Source organism: Chrysoperla carnea, chromosome 3 (genome assembly GCF_905475395.1).
Source record: "Chrysoperla carnea chromosome 3, inChrCarn1.1, whole genome shotgun sequence".
Taxonomy (NCBI): Eukaryota; Metazoa; Arthropoda; class Insecta; order Neuroptera; family Chrysopidae; genus Chrysoperla; species Chrysoperla carnea.
The window spans coordinates 14,686,608-14,706,826 of NC_058339.1; the positions used below are offsets into that span (position 1 = coordinate 14,686,608).

At 29.0% G+C, this 20,219-nt stretch overlaps 1 protein-coding gene and 1 non-coding gene across 2 annotated transcripts; both read left to right on the forward strand.

Moving 5' to 3' along the window:
- The first annotated feature begins 795 nt into the window (after nucleotides 1-795).
- LOC123295712 lies at nucleotides 796-9,001 on the forward strand. Its single transcript, XM_044877140.1, has 7 exons — nucleotides 796-902; nucleotides 3,266-3,466; nucleotides 4,638-4,807; nucleotides 5,045-5,265; nucleotides 6,582-7,259; nucleotides 8,022-8,584; nucleotides 8,667-9,001. The coding sequence occupies exons 1-7, from the start codon at nucleotides 818-820 to the stop codon at nucleotides 8,810-8,812; spliced, it is 2,064 nt and encodes a 687-aa protein (XP_044733075.1). The 5' UTR covers nucleotides 796-817; the 3' UTR covers nucleotides 8,813-9,001.
- On the forward strand, nucleotides 4,108-4,180 carry Trnam-cau. The gene has a single exon. It is a non-coding gene; the product is annotated as a tRNA-Met (tRNA).
- Nucleotides 9,002-20,219: the final 11,218 nt, after the last annotated feature.

Here is a 20,219-nt window from a genome sequence, read left to right on the forward strand (position 1 = left end):
TATAAAAATTACTAGAGTGATACCCACCCGTTTCGCTGGGTTTAAAAGTAAAGATTGATAAAGATTGTTCTCGCTTATCCCTTTTGTATAACACTCGAAATAATGGTAAGGATTGTTTTACACAGGTAAAATATATGTATGGTTTTCTATTTTTTTAAATGTATAATAGTCGTAATTGTTCATTGAGTATATCAGAGAAGATGACCGTGAAATATTTTATATTCACTATTTTTACAGAAATCTGTAATTTATGGTCATGTCAAATGACTACTTTTACAGAAATCTGTAATTTATTGTAATGTCAAATGACTACTTTTACAGAAATCTGTAATTTATGGTAATGTCAAATTAAATTAATTTTTAAATTTTTTTTATTTTTTACTATTATACCTTTATAAATTATGTCTCAGTGTTATTCTGATATATTAGCTATATTGTTGTACAGTTTCGTTAAAAACCAATCGCTAGTTTTAGCGTGAAAGCGTAACAAACAAACAAACGAACAATCAAACATGCTTACTTTCACATTTATAATATATAGAGATATATATATTTTGTGATAATACACAATTTAAAATTTTTTTTTATTGATAAATTTTCATTACTTTTATGGTTATATAGTCAATAGTTTAGCGTGAGATCAATTATATCTATTTATATATATTTTTAATCAAAACTTTATTGTTATAGTATTGAGTTGAAGAATATATTTCATTGTTTGAAGTTTTATAATTGTTTTTATAAGTGATTTGTGTTCTTAATTTTTAAACATTCCATTCGTGAATAAGTGTCATTTATTGCCAATATTTATTTAGTGATGGGTATCCTTGAATTTATATGGACATTTTTATTATTTTTTATTACCTTGACAATTTTACCATTTATTGGTGCATGTTTTTTATGTGAGTTAAATATTTTTAAAATGATTTTATCTATATCTAGACCAAATACAGTGAAACCTTAATATGAGGTCCATCAATATAACGATTTAACAAATAAATTTTTTCTACATCCTTTAGAACTGCCAGTAAAAGGGTTATAAATAGTTCCAAAGTTTTAAGTTTCCACTTCTGTCAACAGTCTCCATGACTGTCTATCTTGCAGACAGTCAGGGCATGCCAAAAAATAACAACAAACCTCAAGATTTTTTACCTTTTTTTAGTTTTTTATCGATTTTGAACAGGGTGAACTGGTTTTTCATCAATGATTGCAGTATTCATTCTTAAAGTAGGTTAAATTATCAAGAATTTTGAGCTAGACCAGTTTTAATAATACCAATACTTTCAGAGATTTAGCTTTTCAAAATTTGGCCACTTATCCAAGTTACACAAGTTGAGCAAAATTTCATCATTCTCAGTACCATTCAAGTTTTTGCAGGCCTAGAGCTTTCATAGAAACCCTGTCTCTAATTGGGGAAATTCATTTCGCTCACCTAGCCATGGACTCTCCACAGAATTTGTTTCACCTCAACAGGTTTCCGCATTGGCCATAAAGTGTATCGTAGAAGACTATTATTATAGGAGGTAGCTAGTTTGACTTTTACAATAACTTTCTGGATAAATTTCAGTATTTTTTCTTCTTTAGCGTTGATTAAAGCACAGGGATCTGCCCCCACTATAAGTACTACCCTGACCATATAATTTTTAATCGAATATTATTATGATTAATGATCATTATTGTATTAAATTCATAAGTAAATAATTTTAAAATTTGATACTAAACACTCACACAATCTCCATAAACACGTAGGTTAATTTTAGTAATAAATATCTGGTGAAAAAGATTCACGTAACGGCCATGTAGTGACCAAAGTTACTCTGAATTTGTATAATATAAACAAGAAAGAAAAAAGGATATTTAACCAAATCAATTAATAAATTTATCCAGAGCACTCAGAAATATAAGGATGTCTTTATCGTTCTATTTAATTATAATATAATCTATCTCACTTCTCAAAATTTTTTCAACCCTGTAACCTGTCTATTATTCATTGACTTTATACTTATACATAGACTAAGCATCGCCTATCTTTCCGTACAGTGAGAAGCGTGTCAACATCTGAGGTAATTGCTTAGGCCAGTTAGGGACATGTATATATAAAAAAAAAAAAAAATTTATCAAAAGAATATAGGTACATTTATTAAAAAAAAAATACATTGAATGTTAAATTTTCATATCACAAAATGTTTTACATAAAACATCGTGATTTCATTGAACTTTTTCGCTTTTTGACTTAAAAAAATACTTATCGCGTATCACTTTACATTTTTTCTTATGAATCTACAATGGATTAGACCTAAGCAATTACCTCAGAAGTTGGCACGCTTAAAATCGTTTGACAGTTAGTTAATGTAATGTCAATGCACAAAAAGCAATTATCACGATATGCGCAGACTCAACCCCTCGACAGTAGGGTATCATTTCTGTCATGTTTATTATTCATAAAACTTTCAGCGCGTTATTTAAGTATTCATATAGAGGTAAATATTTAATATCTGTTAATTATTAATGAAACAATCTATCAATTTTGACATGAGTGTATTTAGTGACTATGATACACAACCTATGAGAAATTATAATTTATTAAAACTTTTATTAATCAATGAAGTTTCTGACTTATCATTCATTTATTTTTATTATTTTTATGTTAAATCTATTGCATAGTCTGAACCGATTGAACTGAGAACTGAGAATTAATTTATCGAAAAAAAATGGTTCGATTCCAAATTGTAATTCGATTTCCATCTTTAATACTTTACGCAAAAATAGTTGTAGAAACAAAGCACTAAAAACGATCAATGTTCGAAGAATTTGAACAGTAAGGCGGATTTGAATGCGGTTTTCTGCATTCGATTCGTTAAAGTTGTTCCAAACTTGTTAGTCGGAAGTTTTTTGGGCCGCTGAACACGAATGTATTATTTTGAACATCATTGTTTCGTTTCTGCGACTTAAAATGTTTCCATTAAAAGTGTTTCCGTTCCTGTTCTCCTAATACTTAAAACGATCGCAGTTTAGCCACGGGTACAGCACTGCCGAATTCTGCACTTATACATATTTTGCATCAAAAATCAATTTCAAAAACTAAGATTGCAGTGAAACTTTTTTTTTTTCTCTTAGGCTATCTTAGTTTTGGCATCGATGTTAATACATAGCTTTCTTATAATTATTTCAAACAGTTATTGTCTCATCATCTGAAGGCTGCGAACTCGATCCTCACTCAGGGCATTATGTTTTATCTGAAAGTATTATGGTTTTTTTTTTTCAGTTATACAAGGAATTCGTGCATTATGGATGTACATTTTAGTGAATTCATACAAAGATAACGATGATTTGGAATTTATAGAAACAGTTAATATTCGTACATCCATGGATTCTCATCGGAATATGGGTATTTTTACATTTCTTGTTAGTATTCATGGTGAATGTCGACCCAACTTGGTGAAGAAAAATTTATTTGAAGTTGTTGGTAATAATTTTTATAATACATATTAAATTAGACCGTGTGACACACATACTTGGGACTTCGTTAGTGGCTTATTTTTGGCGAGGCTACCAAACTATCATCGACGAGTTTTTTCGAAAAGGCTGCTTTTTCAAGTAACACTAACCGTCTGCACAAGCACATAATAGTTTGCAGATTATATAAAGTGCTTTTATAAAATAATGTAAAACAGATTTATCATTCTATTTATCACCGAAGTGCAAGCTTGCTAAACCGATTTAAATGAATATAGAGCTTATATTAATTAGATTAAATCAATAAAAAACTAGGAAATTAAAACTTTCACATCATCAAATAAATATTAAACACGTAATTTTTAATTTATTGATTTTAGTAAGCTATTTGCATGTTTTTCGTCAAATCTTTGCGACTATTGAAGCTTGAATGCAAATAATTATTATTGTAATGAAACTGAAACATATAATAATAATTGTGTCTTGTTTACAATTACGTATCGATTAATAAAATATGTATGTTTTTGAATTTATTCGTTGAGGCCGAGAGCCCATAATGAAATCATATTTCTTGAATTTTTCGAAACTTTTTGAAGGATTGTGTTAAAAATAAATTTTAGTTATTTCTGGATGTATCGTATCAAGTACATCGCCTCGGTAGCGCAGTAGGTAGCGCGTAAGTCTCATAATCTTAAGGTCGTGAGTTCGATCCTCACCCGGGGCATAATATTTTTAGCCAAAATAAAACTATATTTTTGTTGTACAATAAGTTTATGCATTATGAATTTGATGAAGCTTGAGGTTTTAGAAAGTCGAGTTTTTCGTCGAAATTATTCTCTTAAATATTTGTAAAAAGAGACCGTTGATAACTCAATTCTTAGAAAAAATTTGCAAATGTCGAAATGAATTATTTTTTACAAGCGAATCTTGCCAGTTTTTGCCGTATCGTGTTATCGAATAAAAATCGCCGAAAAACTTTATTTGAGTTTTCCAATAACCCGACACTCAATCATGGTTAAAGTAGTTTTCCAATAACCCGTCACTCAATCATGGTTAAAGTATCAATTTTCTTCACACTTGATTCACCACCACACTATTACTTTTATCAATCCTAAAAACGCGAGGCACAAAGATTTGCAGAATTTTGGTTTTTCATTTTTTATTGTTTTTCATTTTTATAGATAAACGTGATAAATTTGGAAAGTTAATGTATCCTCATTTACAACAATGTTTAGTTTCAATTTGGGGAGCTTATGCGTGGAAAACATTACCAAATTATCGAATTGAAAATAATTTCCATATTGGTAAAAATCGTTTTCGGGGACGACCATTAACTGAACACAATTTACAGGTAATATTATAGATAATAACCATACCTTAGCGCACGTATATTTTTTAGTTAGGAACGTAGGTATTATCGAATTTAATGAGCAACGGATGTATAGAAATTAACAAAAAGCAAACTAAAATCATTTTTGTCAAAACAGATATACCCTTCAGTCCCCTTCGAGGCAGGTGATCGACATCTTAGAACCTTAGAACCTAATAAGTTGTGTCAATAAAAGCACTAATGACTTTTTTTTTGTAGGAATACATAAGTGAAACGGTATCTAAATACTTACCAAATGAATACTCACCGTGGCAAATTGTGTTAATTCCGAATGTGGCTGGAAAAGATATGTACTACATTCTATTACGAATACATCATTTATTATTATCTGAAGAAAAGAAATTAAGAATCTCAGACTTATTAATGGTTAAACAAACTCAATTAGAAGAATATTATCCACAATTGGACGAAAAAGAAAGGTGATTTTTATAAATTTCTTAGGTATGATGTATTTTATCCAAGTAAAGTTCGAAGAATTATTTTTTGAGAACCTGGAATTCTACTATCTCTTCCAACATCCCTACTTCTACTTTTAGAAAACCAAATGTTAGAAAACCACTCCAATTCATTCAATTCTTAATTAGATGAGGTTAGGTTGCCGTCAATAATGTACCAAATTATTAGCCCGTCAATAATGTAGCAAATGGATTGAAAATGGTTAACTGAATTTTTCGGCCGCCATTTGGAGTTTTCACATATTTATGTTCAGATTCGAATTCAGCGACCTCAAAAGAGCCAGATTGGTATTTTCATCCTCATTTATTTGAATTCGGGTGGTATAACAGTCGAATTTCCGAAATAGAGAGTAGGAAGCACTACAAACTAATTTCTAGAGGCAATTACGAACAAAATGAGATGTGAAACATCAAAATCGGTTTATTATCAAAAAAATTAGTTAGTCGACCCTGATTTTATCTTTGTTTTCGTACTATTTATCACAAAGATGACTACACATACTGCGATTTGTACGTGTACAAATTCAATTGAATTGTCTCTTTCTCGAAATCGGAGTTGATGATGCAAAATATGACATAATGTTCTTGTTTATTATATCTAAAAAACTTAAATTATGCACAATTATAAAATATTTAAATGAAGCCCTGAATAAAAATGTCGCATCAAATAATACAATAGGTATTTCAAATGATAATTTACTTGTTAATTGAATAATTTTTATTTTAATATTTTCAGTCAAGGTAATTCATTTCAATAATTTTTTAATAAGCAGCATTAGTAGGTAATAATTACTATTACATTTTTGTGTTTAATAACATTTTTACAGCATTAAAATTTTTTTTAAAAACCTATTAAAATTAATAGTTCCAACATGAGTTCTTTTTTCAAAGTTTTTAAAGTTTTGTTAATTGGCTATGAAAAAAGTTTACTAATATAAGAATTGCTATTCAGACTTTTGGAACATTTCATGAAAAACGTGGCGATTATCAAAATTTTAGATAGACCAAATTCATCGACATAGAAATTTTTCCCCATTATCCCATGTCTGAATTTGAAGCTGAATTTGTGATATACAGTCAAACCTGGGTAAGGGAGAACTGGATAAGTAAGAGTAATAGCCAGGACCCGTTATTTTAAGCTCCCAAAACCTCTATTAGCGAGAAACAGAAACCTCTGCCAGAGAGAATCGTTTTTCAAGTAATTTTGGTACCACCCTAGCAAATAAATACTGCTATGCTGAGTATATTTACGTTTCTAATTAGATCATAATTTGTTACAGATATGTCTTGGAACCGAAAAGTCCACTATTGGATATTTTTGCACCTCCCAAAGCCATACCAACATTATACATCAAGTTAACAGATACATGTTCAAACTATTGGAATGAATATATATCATTACATGATCCATTAGAAAACATCGATTTATTAAAAACAACACCAACACTGTATCAATTCTATTCGAGATGTGTTATTGCATTTGTTACAATAATACGTGAATATATTAAAGATTACAGTTCGATCAACAATAACTTACAGTCACGTTTGAAATATTTATGGACATTAATAAAACGTGAAACACAACGACGACAGATCTCAATAAATTTATTTATCGATTCTATTTTACATACACTCAATCCAAAAACATTATTTATCAGTTATATTGCATTTGTTTGGCGTGTTTTGATAATGTTCACATTAAAAATGCCAATATTAATATATTACGAAGTTGCTGCATTTGTTGAATGTATTGCGTTCAAATATTGCGTACATACCAATACAATTATTGCAATGCTATTCAATTATATTCCGATATTATATAATGCATTTAAAGAAGTTATTTATTGCGCATCGGTGATAATAAGTGCACCCAAAATAATTATTAAGGAAATCTTGTTAAATAAATTTTATGCACCTCCACAGACAATTAAATCTTCTGGTCGTAAAGTCATAGCATGGTAAATCAATAGAAGATAGTTTACTCATTTACGTGATTTTTACTTCAAGTTTGTATTTTGGAGTGTAACATGAAAAAAAAACTTAAAAGTAATTAAATTCTGGCCGACTAGCAAGCGCTAAATAAAAACAAGTGAACTCCCCACAAATTTTTTCGGGTACGGAACCCTAAACTAGCACTTGAAACATATCTAAAAACACTCTGCATTAAATTACCTTTTTCCTTAAAGCCTTTTCCAAACTGAGCCATTTTTTTAGTTTTTTCGGGTATGAAATCCTAAAGTTGCACTTGAAACATAGCCAAGACCACTCTCCATTAAATTACCTTTCAAACGAAACAAAAAAATCATAGACAGACAAACACATTGCGGTCAAACTTATAACACCCCTTTTTTTAGTTCGATTTAAATTAAACCAACGAAAGAACAGGAATTGACCCGAAAATTTCCGAAGTTAATATTTTTTAATTACACATTTACTCTCGTAATGAGAGAAATTGTCAGCTTCAAAAAGCTATTTCAGTGCTACAAGTAAAAACTAAAATTAAATCCGCTAGATGGCAACACTAGGGGGGGGGTACAAATATATCCTGCCATCTAGAGGATCTTTTTTAATCATCTCAGGTAAAAGGCTAATTTGGTTACTCCAAGTTTTGTTCCAATCAAAATATATACTTTAAGATTAAAACCACGTTCTATTCAACATATTTTCAAAATACGTATGGACAGGTATATCTAAATTAATAACTAATTTTCTTACTTTAGGACTGAAAAATTGGATCGACAAATCATTCGTACAATAGCAAAAACAATGAACGTTACTGATACTGAAGTGATATTAAGTGTGATTGGTGCTGCCATCACACAATTTTATGGTGAACATTTAACTAAAATACCAGACAGTATACCGATAACAGCACGAAACATCAATAATACATATTTATACGCAAATAATTTTAATTCAAAACCAAATCGTAAAAATGTGGGTGGTGTTGTTTGCTTAAATTTACCATTGATTGCTAATCAACGTAAATTAGATAAATTACAATGGTATGATTATGTTAATTTAATTCATGCGGATTTAACGCACGCACGTTCAACACAACAAAGTTTATTTGCGTTATCCAAGCTACAAACCAATTGTGGTATATTTACAAAATGTTTTCCGTCAATTGTTATTAAACTTGTGTTAAATTATTTATCAAGTATATATACAATTGCTGTTACGGAAATGACTTCGGATATTATTGAGAAACGATATAAAACTACAACATGGGGATCAGAAATTGATAATATTATCTATTGGAGGCCACCACAGTCGAATATAAGTATGTATTTAAGAGAGCCTCAGTACTCTAATCTAATTATTATTAGATAAAGGTTTGTTAATCTTAATTTTGATGTTTACAGGCTTATCATTATGTGTCAGCTACTATGCAGATAGTGTTACGTTAGCTGTAATGTCCGACTTTTTATTGTCACCATCGCATATAACATTAAGAAAAGAATTAAGTTATTCATTCAAACAATTAACTGAAGAATTAAACTTATCTTAATTATCTCATTTACGTTAATACAGATTAAAAATACAATTATTTGATAAATCAACCCAATGATCAGAATTTATAGTGGGCAGTTTGCGGATATTTACATCACTTATAATAAGTGACTCAAAATTATATTTTGTTTGGTTCTGCAGTGAGCAATAAGCATTTAGCAGTAAGTCTGTTAATATGACTGCAATTATGTATTATGGTAAGATTCAAAACTCTTTCTCTATAATACATTAAATATTTGCTGTAGAGAAATTTTTATATCAAATGATTTTATTTACAATGTGTATATTTAAAATTATATTTTATAATTTATTTAAATAAATTTATACCAAATTTATATATTTCTCAGATTATTTTGTTGTAAAAAAAACAATTTTATTAATAAATTAAATTATTATAATACCTTATACATTATTTTTATAGCCTGTTTTTTCCTGTCCACGCGATATCTTCCTTATTCCTTTATCAAATTCTATGATTTACGCCTTATTTTCAAGCTTATCGTGCTGGCTAATGATTAAAAATAGAATCACGGAGTAAAAATGTACCACTTAGGAAAAAAGAGGCTAAAGAAATAATGTTAGGATTTAATTTATTAATATTTAGGTTACTTAGGTAATTTGTATACCATATCTGTAATAAAATTGCCTATAAATCAAAAAAGTAAATTTTATATCACTATTTATAATATTATTTCTCTAGTTTGTATTTTGAATGAACCTTTCTATTACTTTTTTCTAAGAACTTTCGCTACGCCTTTCCAAGTACTACATGGAAAATCGAGATATATTTTCAATCCAATTAAATTTTGTTTACCTTTCAAAGAAAAATATAAGTCTTTATTTTTCTTTATAGACTACTCTTTACACGTGCCTGTTATGATACTTACCTAAAAAAACTAATTGAATAAAGAAATTCACAGAACTGTATTCTGAGTTCTGACGCATTTAACATTGTGTAATATACAAGCACGTTATGCTGTCACAGAAACATGTTATTCCAACATACGTCATCTATACAATGAATATAAAATGTTCACTATAAGGTAAAGTTCACTTGAGTTCCATCTGTTGTGAAAGTAACATATAATTTTGTTTGTTTACATTTATGTTTTTAAAAGAAATTTTTACTACAAAATCGAAAATTTTTACTACAAAATCAAGTGTATTATGTTTACAATTATAAAAATAGGGAAAAAATATTAATAAATAATAATATTTTTCACGTAAGGTGAATAAACGCACGGGGTTTTTACACTTGCCGGTATCCAATTATTGATTTTCATTTTTACAACTTATACTTATTTTGAAATAAGGATTCATGATTGGTGAGTAGTAGTATTTAAATTTTTTTTAGATGTAAATATGTGATAATAAATATTTTATTTCTATTTAATATGTTATTATTTTAGTAAATGTTTTAATTAATTTTTTTTATAATTATTTTATAGATATGCACAAGACTATTTGTTGTACTGTTCACAAAACGAATAATAATTGTTTGTAATTTTTTTTTTTGTATGTTTTTCAGAATCTTTTTTCGGTGTAATAAATTTTTCAAATTAATAAAATAATTATTTTAAAAATAAATTGAAATATTTATTTATTTATGTATTTTTGTTTTATTTATTAATTTTTTTAGGCTATACACATAAGGGTCCATAAATATAGGTATACAGTATAAAATTAATGTAGTAGGTTATTAGTTTTAGTTTCATAAATTCATTTATATAAAATTATAAAAAATATAATATCATGATTCAAAAACTGCAATAATGGAAATGGTAATATGTTTCAACAGAACAATTTTTCTGCTTTTTACTCTAATACACAGGGGCGTCGCCAGCCAATAGGCCAGAGAGGGGCAAACTGAAAGATACATAATAAGAATTATAAGAAAGAAAATTTTAAATAATCGTTTTGCTTAAAAAAAAGGCAAAACATAATTTTTCCGCTTTTTTTACGCATGTGTCTTCATTTGACAGATTTTAAGATTATGCATTTTGCTTAATTGAAGTAATGATTCTTTGGAATTTAGATAAAGCAATCGTAATAATTTTTTGAGAAAGATTACATTTATTTACAAATATTTCTTCATTATCTTATGTAAAACGACCTTCGATTACAGTGACGGACGAACCGACTGTTTTTACTACAAAACACTCTAAAACTATCATTATTACATCTATTAATACTTTTACACTGGCTTTTAGGTCACGAACATCTTTTTACCGTAGCATTTGAGTATATATGAAAGGTGAAGGGCGTTTTATTTCATATGAGAGTTTTGAAAGTTTTAAAATTAGACCTATTTTACAATTAATTTAGCTGAAATGCAATTTGATCAATGAAAATGAAAGTTCGAAATGGAATTTTGATTTCAGTCGAATTTACAATTCAAGGGAGGCAGGCAGCTGCCCTAACCTGCTCACCTTGGTTACGCCCATGCTAATACATTTTATAACTGTATACCTACATGATTTACTACACTAAATGACACAGAAAATGAAATAAAAACTTGTTTGAACATGATTTTTTATTGCATTCCCTTGAGCACGCCTTTTTATACAGATTATTTATTTAAACAATAAATAATAGTTTTTCATTCATTCTTTTCAATTAATTTTATTTTCACAAGCACACTATTGTCACATAAATGTAATTCTGAATTCAGTATATTATAAATTTTTCATTTGGAGTTAATTCACTTTCAATGTCTTTCAATATAAGTTCAAGGTTGAATGAGCAGGGCCTAGAGAGAGTTTTAAGCAGTTCTGCCCAATCATTATCAGAATCTATAGATTTCTGGTCATAATATTTTGTTTTGTGGCATAATATATATGATGTTAAGAGACTCTTTCTAGCGTTTTTAATAAAAACGCACACCTTCGCTTGGAGAGCATCCATAAATTACGCCACACTTTAAGAAGAGAGAACGAGTCTAAGAAATATGACATTGTATGACAAGGTGCATTGCATCAGGGGCCCGGAATTTACCAAGGCCCTTGTCCACCTAGCTACGTCACTGCTTCACATGTCAATTGGTGTAGTTCATTGAGGTTGATTCTCAACCCGCTTGTCAGTCACTAATATCAATTAATACTGTAGGCCCGGGTTTTAGCAATAGAAAAGGTTTTTGGGTGCTATAATTTTCCATGAAATCAACTCTTGTCGATTTGCGTTGCTAGCGAAAACTTAATTCTGATTCAATAATATGGAAGAGTGTGTACCTTGGATAGAGACATTTTATGTTTTTAAGCAAATTTTTGATTCAGAGTTTAATATTAAACTGTTTTTTTGAACTCAACCAATATAAGAACATTCTTTATAAGGAGCAATATTTCTAAAAGAAACTTTTTAAATCTTTGAACCAAAATTGTTATACCATGTATATATGAAATATACATAGTATTATAAGTTTAGTCCCAAGTTTGTAACGCCTAAAAATATTGATGCTACAAAAAAAAAATTGGTATAGGTGTTCATAAAATCACCTAATTAATCCATTTCCGGTTGTCCGTCCGTCCGTCCGGCCGTCCGTCCGGCCGTCCGTCCGTCCGTCTGTGGTCACGATTACTCAAAAACGAAAAGAGATATCAAGCTGAAATTTTTACAGCGTGCTTAGGACGTAAAAAGTGAGGTCAAGTTCGTAAATGAGCAACATGGGTCAATTGGGTCATGGGTCCGTAGTACCCATCTTGTAAACCGTTAGAGATAGAATAAAAGTTTAAATGTAAAAAATGTTCCTTACAAAAAAATAAACAACTTTTGTTTGAAACATTTTTTTGTAAACATCACTGTTTACCCACGAGGGCGTTAATTAGGTACAAATTTTATAGTATGTATTAATATCAAAGTGAGTATCTTTTGTTATTTACGTGACGTCAAAAAAACAAACGAGTGCGCATCAACACTTGCGCATTATATGAGAATATCAGTTAAATATGTCAGATATGTATGTATGTGAAATGTGACAGAGTTATCAACACTGCCTATACATGGTATTTCAACAATTAACTCAGTCAATTGTTTGTTTTCACTTGTTTAATAATTATTTTAGTTCACAAATTGTATGCAAATTTGTTTTTGTTTTTTCCATGTTTTGAATAATAATAAAATTATTGTTATGTCTTCCGTATGCAAATTTTTATTATTATTAATCTTAATATGAAATATTTATACATAAGAAGAGACTCCATTGCCGCTAAAAAAAGTGGTGTGATTAAATCGAAACATTTTTTTTTTTGCTTCGGAATTTGATAAAACGTAGTTTATAGGGTAATTTTGACCCAGAAAATTCAAAAATTTAACATTTTTAACAATTCATTTAACGATTGGACGAATAGTTTCTGAGATAAACGATATCTCGGATTTATTTTCGATGATTTCTCGAAAACTATTCGCCTAATCGTTAAATAAACCCGATTTTGTGTTTTATGGGTCAAATTTACCTTATAAAATGAGTTTTACCAAATTCGGAAACAAACAAGTTTTTTCAAATTTTTGGAAAATTTTTTTAAGGGTACCCGTTTGAAAAAATCGAGAAATTCGAAAAATTTTTTTTGCTTCGGAATTTAATAAAACATAGGTTATTGGGTAATTTTGACCCAGAAAATTCAAAAATCGTATTCATTTAATGATTGGGCGAATAGTTTCTGAGATAAACGATATCTCGGATTGATTTTTTATGATTTCTTGAAAAGTATTCGCCTAATCGTTAAATAAACCCGATTTTTGTGTTTTGTGGGTCAAATTTACCTTATAAACTGAGTTGTACCAAATTCCAAAATAAAAAAGTTTTTTCGAATTTTTGGAATTTTTTTAAAGGGTACCCCTTTGAAAATATCGAGAAAATCGAAACATTTTTTTTTTGCTTCAGAATTGGATAACACGCAGTTTAAAGGGTAATTTTGACCCAGAAAATTCAAAAATCGGGTTAATTTAACGATTGGGCGAGTTGTTTCTGAAATAAGCGATATCTCCGATTGATTTTTGATGATTTCTCGAAAACTATTCTCCTAATCGTTAAATAAATGATTCTGGTGGGAGGAGGGCTAGGATAGACATATTGGGCTACAAATGAAGTCATTTAAACTATAGAACTCTTTATAGTAATTATTTCCGACAAATTTTTTTGGCGTTGCCCACCAGTAGGTGACGGTAATGAAATCACTTCCACTTTTGTAAATAGCGGTGAAAAAAATTATTCGTGTTATTATAATAGTGTCATTATCAGTGATGAATATCATGTAAATATTATGATAACATTTAGTCTAACAGCTATGGCTACATTATGATAACATTTAGTCTAACAGCTATAGTTACTTATTGCTAATATCTACACAATTTACTTTTTACCTCTTTTTATGGCAATACATATAAGCCCTAGTAAAAAAATAGATATTTCCAATTTTTCCTACAGATTTCAAGTAATTCCGCTTCGAATTCCGAAAACCACATCTTTCTAGCATGTCTAGCAATCCCTTAGAATTTGTATCGATCAGTCAGTGAGTCAGCTTCAGTTATGGCGCTTACCACCCTCTATCTTCAAAACGGTTGAACCCATGAAAAAATATTTCAAATAAAATTTGTCGTAAATTTTAATACAAGGTGATAACATCATTGAAGTAAAAGAAACCGAGATAATCGTGAAAAGCAGAATTTTTTTACCTTTGATTTTGAATAACTTACGACACAGATAGGAGATTTTATGATACTAAACAACTTTTTATCTCTCATTCCGACAGCTTATTATCTCTCATTCCGAGGTTGATCCCTAATTGGACTGGGCTACAACAGAGAGTTCTATACACAAACTCTTCTGTTTCCACTACTATATTTTATCTATGCTCACCTACTGCAGTATCGTTTCAGTTTCGACTACAAATAGGTTTTTAACAGGTAAAAACAAAAATTTTTAATCAAATGTCATTGAAAAATCATTCGTCTAGAAACAAAAATTACAAAATTTTTCAATAATTTTAAAATTATCTTATTTACATTATTATTTTTCCCCTTAAATTTGTTATCAAAAATTTTAAGTATGAATGTATAATTTGTTCATAGTCAATTGATAAAAAATTATAAAACATACGGCCATTACTAATATTTGAACTGATTCCAATAATTAGTGCAGGGTATACCATAGCAGGAGTAAAAAAAAAACGACCTTTTTTTAACTGTCCGAGTTAATGATCAGACGTAACTTGAAAAAGCATGAGAACAATCTAATTTACGACCTGAAAATGTTACCCAAGTTAGGGAATAAGATTTAAATACAAACTCCTGGGCTTAGACTATTAATTAAAAAAAATTATTTATTTTTAATTTTCAAGAACAATCTTGAAAATTCGTAAAAATTGCGTCTAACTTAGTGTTAAAAAAAGGTTAAAAAACGCAGGCCTATCTTATTTGTACAAAATTGTAATTCACCTAAAAAAATTCCGAAGCTGATTATTACAAATCCCCACCAAAAATGTGAGAGGAATTTGTTCTGGTACTATTTCTTGCATTTTAAGCCTTGCGCTCTGAACTAAAATACAATATTTATAAAATGAAAGTTAAAAATTATTGTTTGTTTTATAATTTTCAAGGTAAAGGTTCTAGACAGTTTATTTGATAAATGCATCAACTAATTGGTCATTAGCACCGTTTATTTCAGGAGTCTAACAAACTAAGTGATAAAATAACTTCCTATGTTTAAAAACTTATCGTATGTTATCAACTTCAAAAAATTATGTGCTGAATGGTTTACGTTTAAACTAAAAATTAATTAAGTACTTGACTTATTTTTCAACAATTTCATGAGACTTATTCGATTTTAACGCTAAGATGCCAGCGTCACGAGTAAAAAAAATGGAAACCATATTTAAATTTATACGTAAACACTCAGCCAATTTTTAAAGTGGCTGAATAAAAAATTGGCTAATTGGATAAATTGGCTAATAAGCCATTTAAATTGTTACGTAAACACTCAGCTAATTTTTTTCATTGAATAAAAAGACTAAAGATGCCTACTTCATTATACATTTGCATGTGGGGTGGGGTTATATCTAAATTTTGAATTCGGAATAGTGATCAGTGACTTCTTCTTACACTTTTTTCGTCTAAAATTGTTACGTAAAATTTTCGCCTAAAATGATTCGTCTATAGTCTATGCTAACTGAAATACATTTCAATGCATAAATCATGTACACTGCATACAATTGTTACGTAAAATTTATTAGATGCAATATGCATTTTTTAAGAACAATAACTGAATAAAACTGGTTATTTCTAGTTATTTGAAAATTCCTGACCAACAAATATTTCCATAATTTCAGCTAATGTTATTAATTAACACTAGCTGTAATATATTTTTATATTTATGCCCTTTTTCTGTTTTATTTTTTTGTTGTACGTACGTACTTTGAGCTGACTTTAAGCTAAAATTATAGCGCATCTATAAACGACACACTATTCTGCTTACTTTCCATAAGATGGTTTCTATAGATCTAATCACATGGCTGGCGGATTTGGCGAGTTTACGAAAGTCTCATTTCTTACACCGTTTCTATTTTTGAAGTGAACTAATTAGATTAATATTTCTAAGTTCTACTAATTTCTACCATCAATATTTCTAAATGTTAATCCTATATTTCTAAATATACTCCTGGTATCTTAATATATAAAACAAAGTCGGGTTAGTTACACCAATTATAACTGAAAAACGGCTCGACCGATTTTAATGATCTCTGATTTGTTGACCCATGCAATTGTAAAGAAAAGAGGAGAAAAGTGAGGATAGAGGAAGTGGAACGCGAAGAAAGTACGTAACTGTTAGTATCACAGGGGTATATAACAAGAATTCATGAAGATAGCACCCTCGAGCTTCTTAATAAGGAACTTTAAAAATAAAATTATTTTACATCTTTTTTCCTCATGTTTCAACGTGTTTTTCTGTACTTGAATGTCACTCTATCTATATATTATTTGGACACGAAACATTAGTGACGATTGGCTTTATTACTTATGTAGAAATCATTGGTAGAAGTTTACATAACACAATTTTGACATGAATGAAAAAAAAATTAAATTTTTTGTGCTATCATTAAAACATGTGGTATTGATTAGCCTTCAAGAAGATGAATAGCTTTTGGAAACGTCAAGGCTACACGTATAATTGTGAAAATAAAACATTGTCAAATACTTTACGTGACTTTCAACTATAATAATATGCAATATTTAGAAAGTTTTATAAAAAACAGATAACTAGGTGTACAAACTTTAATGTTTACTATACAAGTGAAATTTACAAAATTTAAAAAAAATCCGACAAATTATTCGGGTACAGAACCCTAAATTCGCACTTGAAACATAGCTAAGAACACTTTCAATTAAATTATCTTTCAAACAAATCCAAAAAAATCAAAATCGGTTTATCCGTTTAGGAGCCACGATGCCACAAACAGACACACACACATAGCGGTCAAACCAAGGTAATAAAAAAGGTGATTATTGAACGGATGAATATCCATCTTTTCATAAAATAATAACCTTATTCATTTTTCACAGCAAAGCCCATTTAAAAACGATATGCTAAATATTTTGGTTATAGTCTATTTCGTTTACGACTCGCGGCATTTGTCATTACTTCATCCCAATCCGCTTATGACCAGCTTGTTATAATCTTGTTTATTTTTTATCCTTTTGTATGGTTTTTCGGGAAATATTTAATTTTATAATTTAATATCATGTTTGACACAGACAATTAAATTATACTGACTAGACAATAATTAAATTAACATATGTGCTATATGTGTAAATGTTTAGTTGTTTGTATGTTAGTTCATTATATTATGCCATAATAATTATACATTATAATTTGTTTATTCAATAAAAATATGAGTAATACATCTTTATGACCTTCAATTTTCATTTTGATATCACGTTTTATTATCAATCAAATAGGAAGCGGTAAAACACTATAATTAAGACTACTAAAAATTCAAATTCAATATCCAGAAATAAAATTATAATAGCTTATATTGCGCGAAATATTCACTCAAGCAGAAAGCTCAATTGAAATGGTATATAAGTTGACAAGGTCATGAAAAAGATGATTATTGGACGACGGCTGAAAATTGGGTATTTTTTCTCTTAAAATTTGTTAGGGATGAAGTAAGCCTGACAAGTCAATTTTAGTTAAAATAATTTTCTTGTCCTTTTGAAATATAAATTATAATTGTCTAGATAGTTTTACCGCTGCTAACACCACGCCCAGATATTATTGTAATGATAAAAAAAATCATATTCTAATCAAACAAGCAGAAATATAGTATCATCTTTCTTACATATCTCTCTTACTCCAATTAATGCACTATCGGAAATGATTTAAATAACAAACTGTATACTTTTCATCAGTGTAATTCTATATAAGAAGCTGTTGTGGCAAATTTAAGTTCTGAAATAAATACTCAGAAAGCTTCTTGAAAAAAGAATGCAAGTAAAAGTAACTGAATTACCAAGAATTTTTTTCCAATCAATCAACTAATTGTCAAAGATTGAAGATAAAACTCTCTTATTTCGAAATGCGTAAGATTTTATTATATATTTAAAAGAATAAAAATTATATATTTTCATAAAGACTTTATGACTTATAAAAAGAATATAAAAGTTATTTTTACCGTTTATGTAGTTCAATTAATAAAGATTTTCGGGCATTGTCATAAATTTTAAGTATTCATTAAACAGTATTATTTCTAGGAAAATTGATAATATACGAAATATTTAAAATAATTGGCTTCAAGATAATTGTGTAGAAAATTTTAACAAGCTGAGAATAATAAGTTAGAAACGAATTCATTTTTCGTTGATTTTAAGAGAACAACCTCCCTTGTTGTTTTGAAGAGAATGAACCCATTAACCTTATACTCGATGAAATTTTATAAATCACTTGAGGTTTGTTTTGTTTTTAAATCGATAAATGAATTAATTTACATTAAAACTATTAATAGTTATGTAAATAATAAAAAAAACATAGTGGAGGTGATTTAGTATTCGCAAATATATTCTTTAGTATTATAGGTCATGCAACTTGGTAGCACTGTAATGTCATGGGTGCCGTGACGTCGAGGCGCCTCCTTATGACGTGTGTATTCTATTTTTATAGAGGGTAAATCGGTCAGAAGTACATACATATACTAAATACGGCTTGAAGGAAAATGATAAAAGTACATAAAATTAAGGATTTTTAAAAAAAATACCGAAATATTTGGCGAAATTAGTTTTGCGAAACAGTCATGTTGGAACATATTGTAAAACGTTTCTAAAACCAAAACTGTAAACCCCGAATTCAATATGTCTATTTAAATCGAGAAAAACAATGCACAAACTTCAAAAAAATAATAAATCAATCAAAAAATTGCAAATTTCCAATCCAAAACATTGCCTGGAAAAGTTCTTATATTATAAATTCGCATTTCGACAACTATATAGCCTTCAACCTAGACACAAGAAGATTTTTTTTGGTTCTTTCTGTATAGCTATCCCAATAATAAAACAAAAGAAGGATACCACAAGTGGGTCTCTAGCACCTAGACAAAGAGTCCTCTGTGTCCTCCTTGAAAACGACCTGCCACTCGAAGACGAGGCGTTTTCGGGTAGGAGGCGCTATTAAGATGAATCTAAAGGATTCTGTCGATGTCAGACGCCACACCGAAAGCCCACAGCTTTTCCGCGTCGAGATCTCTCTCAGGAGTGATAAATCCAAGGTTTCGAACCAGAACATTCTGAGTCTAACGCCCTGCAGATTTCTGCAGGTGCAAATAGCATGTATGGAAGTTTCGTTATCCTGCAATAACGACCCCAAACATTATGTTGATTTTTTGTTATCTTATAGGTTCAAAATTTTGGATTCAGCTTTTAGTGGAAAACCAACCATTAAACAATTTAAAACTTCACTGAATTGTGGTTGGTTTTTGCAGTTTTACCATACATCAAGTATAATGATGAACATATCAAAATAGTAGTTCTAAATAGGTACTAATAAATCAATGCTGTAGTTTGCAATTTTCTATGTTCACTAATTAATCAATTCTGTAATTTTACCTACTAATGAATCTTTTTTGAAGAATTATATTTCCATTAAAAGTTTAAAATTTGATAAGGAAGATTTATTCTATAAAATACATAATTTGAAATTTTATAAGGAAGACATCAATTTTTATAAACAAGAAAAAAATTCTCGGAAATTTTTCTATCGTTCGCCATTCATTAGAGTAGTTTCCTAAAGGTTAAAAACATCCTAAGTGAGAAAAAAAAAGTTAAAATATTCTTTCCTGTTATTTCTTGCAAACCTGACGATCTAAAAACAGAATTTGAATGAATAAACCTCGTATTCTACGGTTAATTTATTGTATACATAAATA

Coding starts and splice junctions, on each gene's coding strand:
- LOC123295712 (XM_044877140.1), top strand. CDS start 818: ATGGGTATCCTTGAATTTATATGGACATTTTTATTATTTTTTATTACC. Junction 3,467..4,637: donor AAATTTATTTGAAGTTGTTG/GTAATAATTTTT, acceptor TCATTTTTATAG/ATAAACGTGATAAATTTGGA. Junction 5,266..6,581: donor CAATTGGACGAAAAAGAAAG/GTGATTTTTATA, acceptor AATTTGTTACAG/ATATGTCTTGGAACCGAAAA.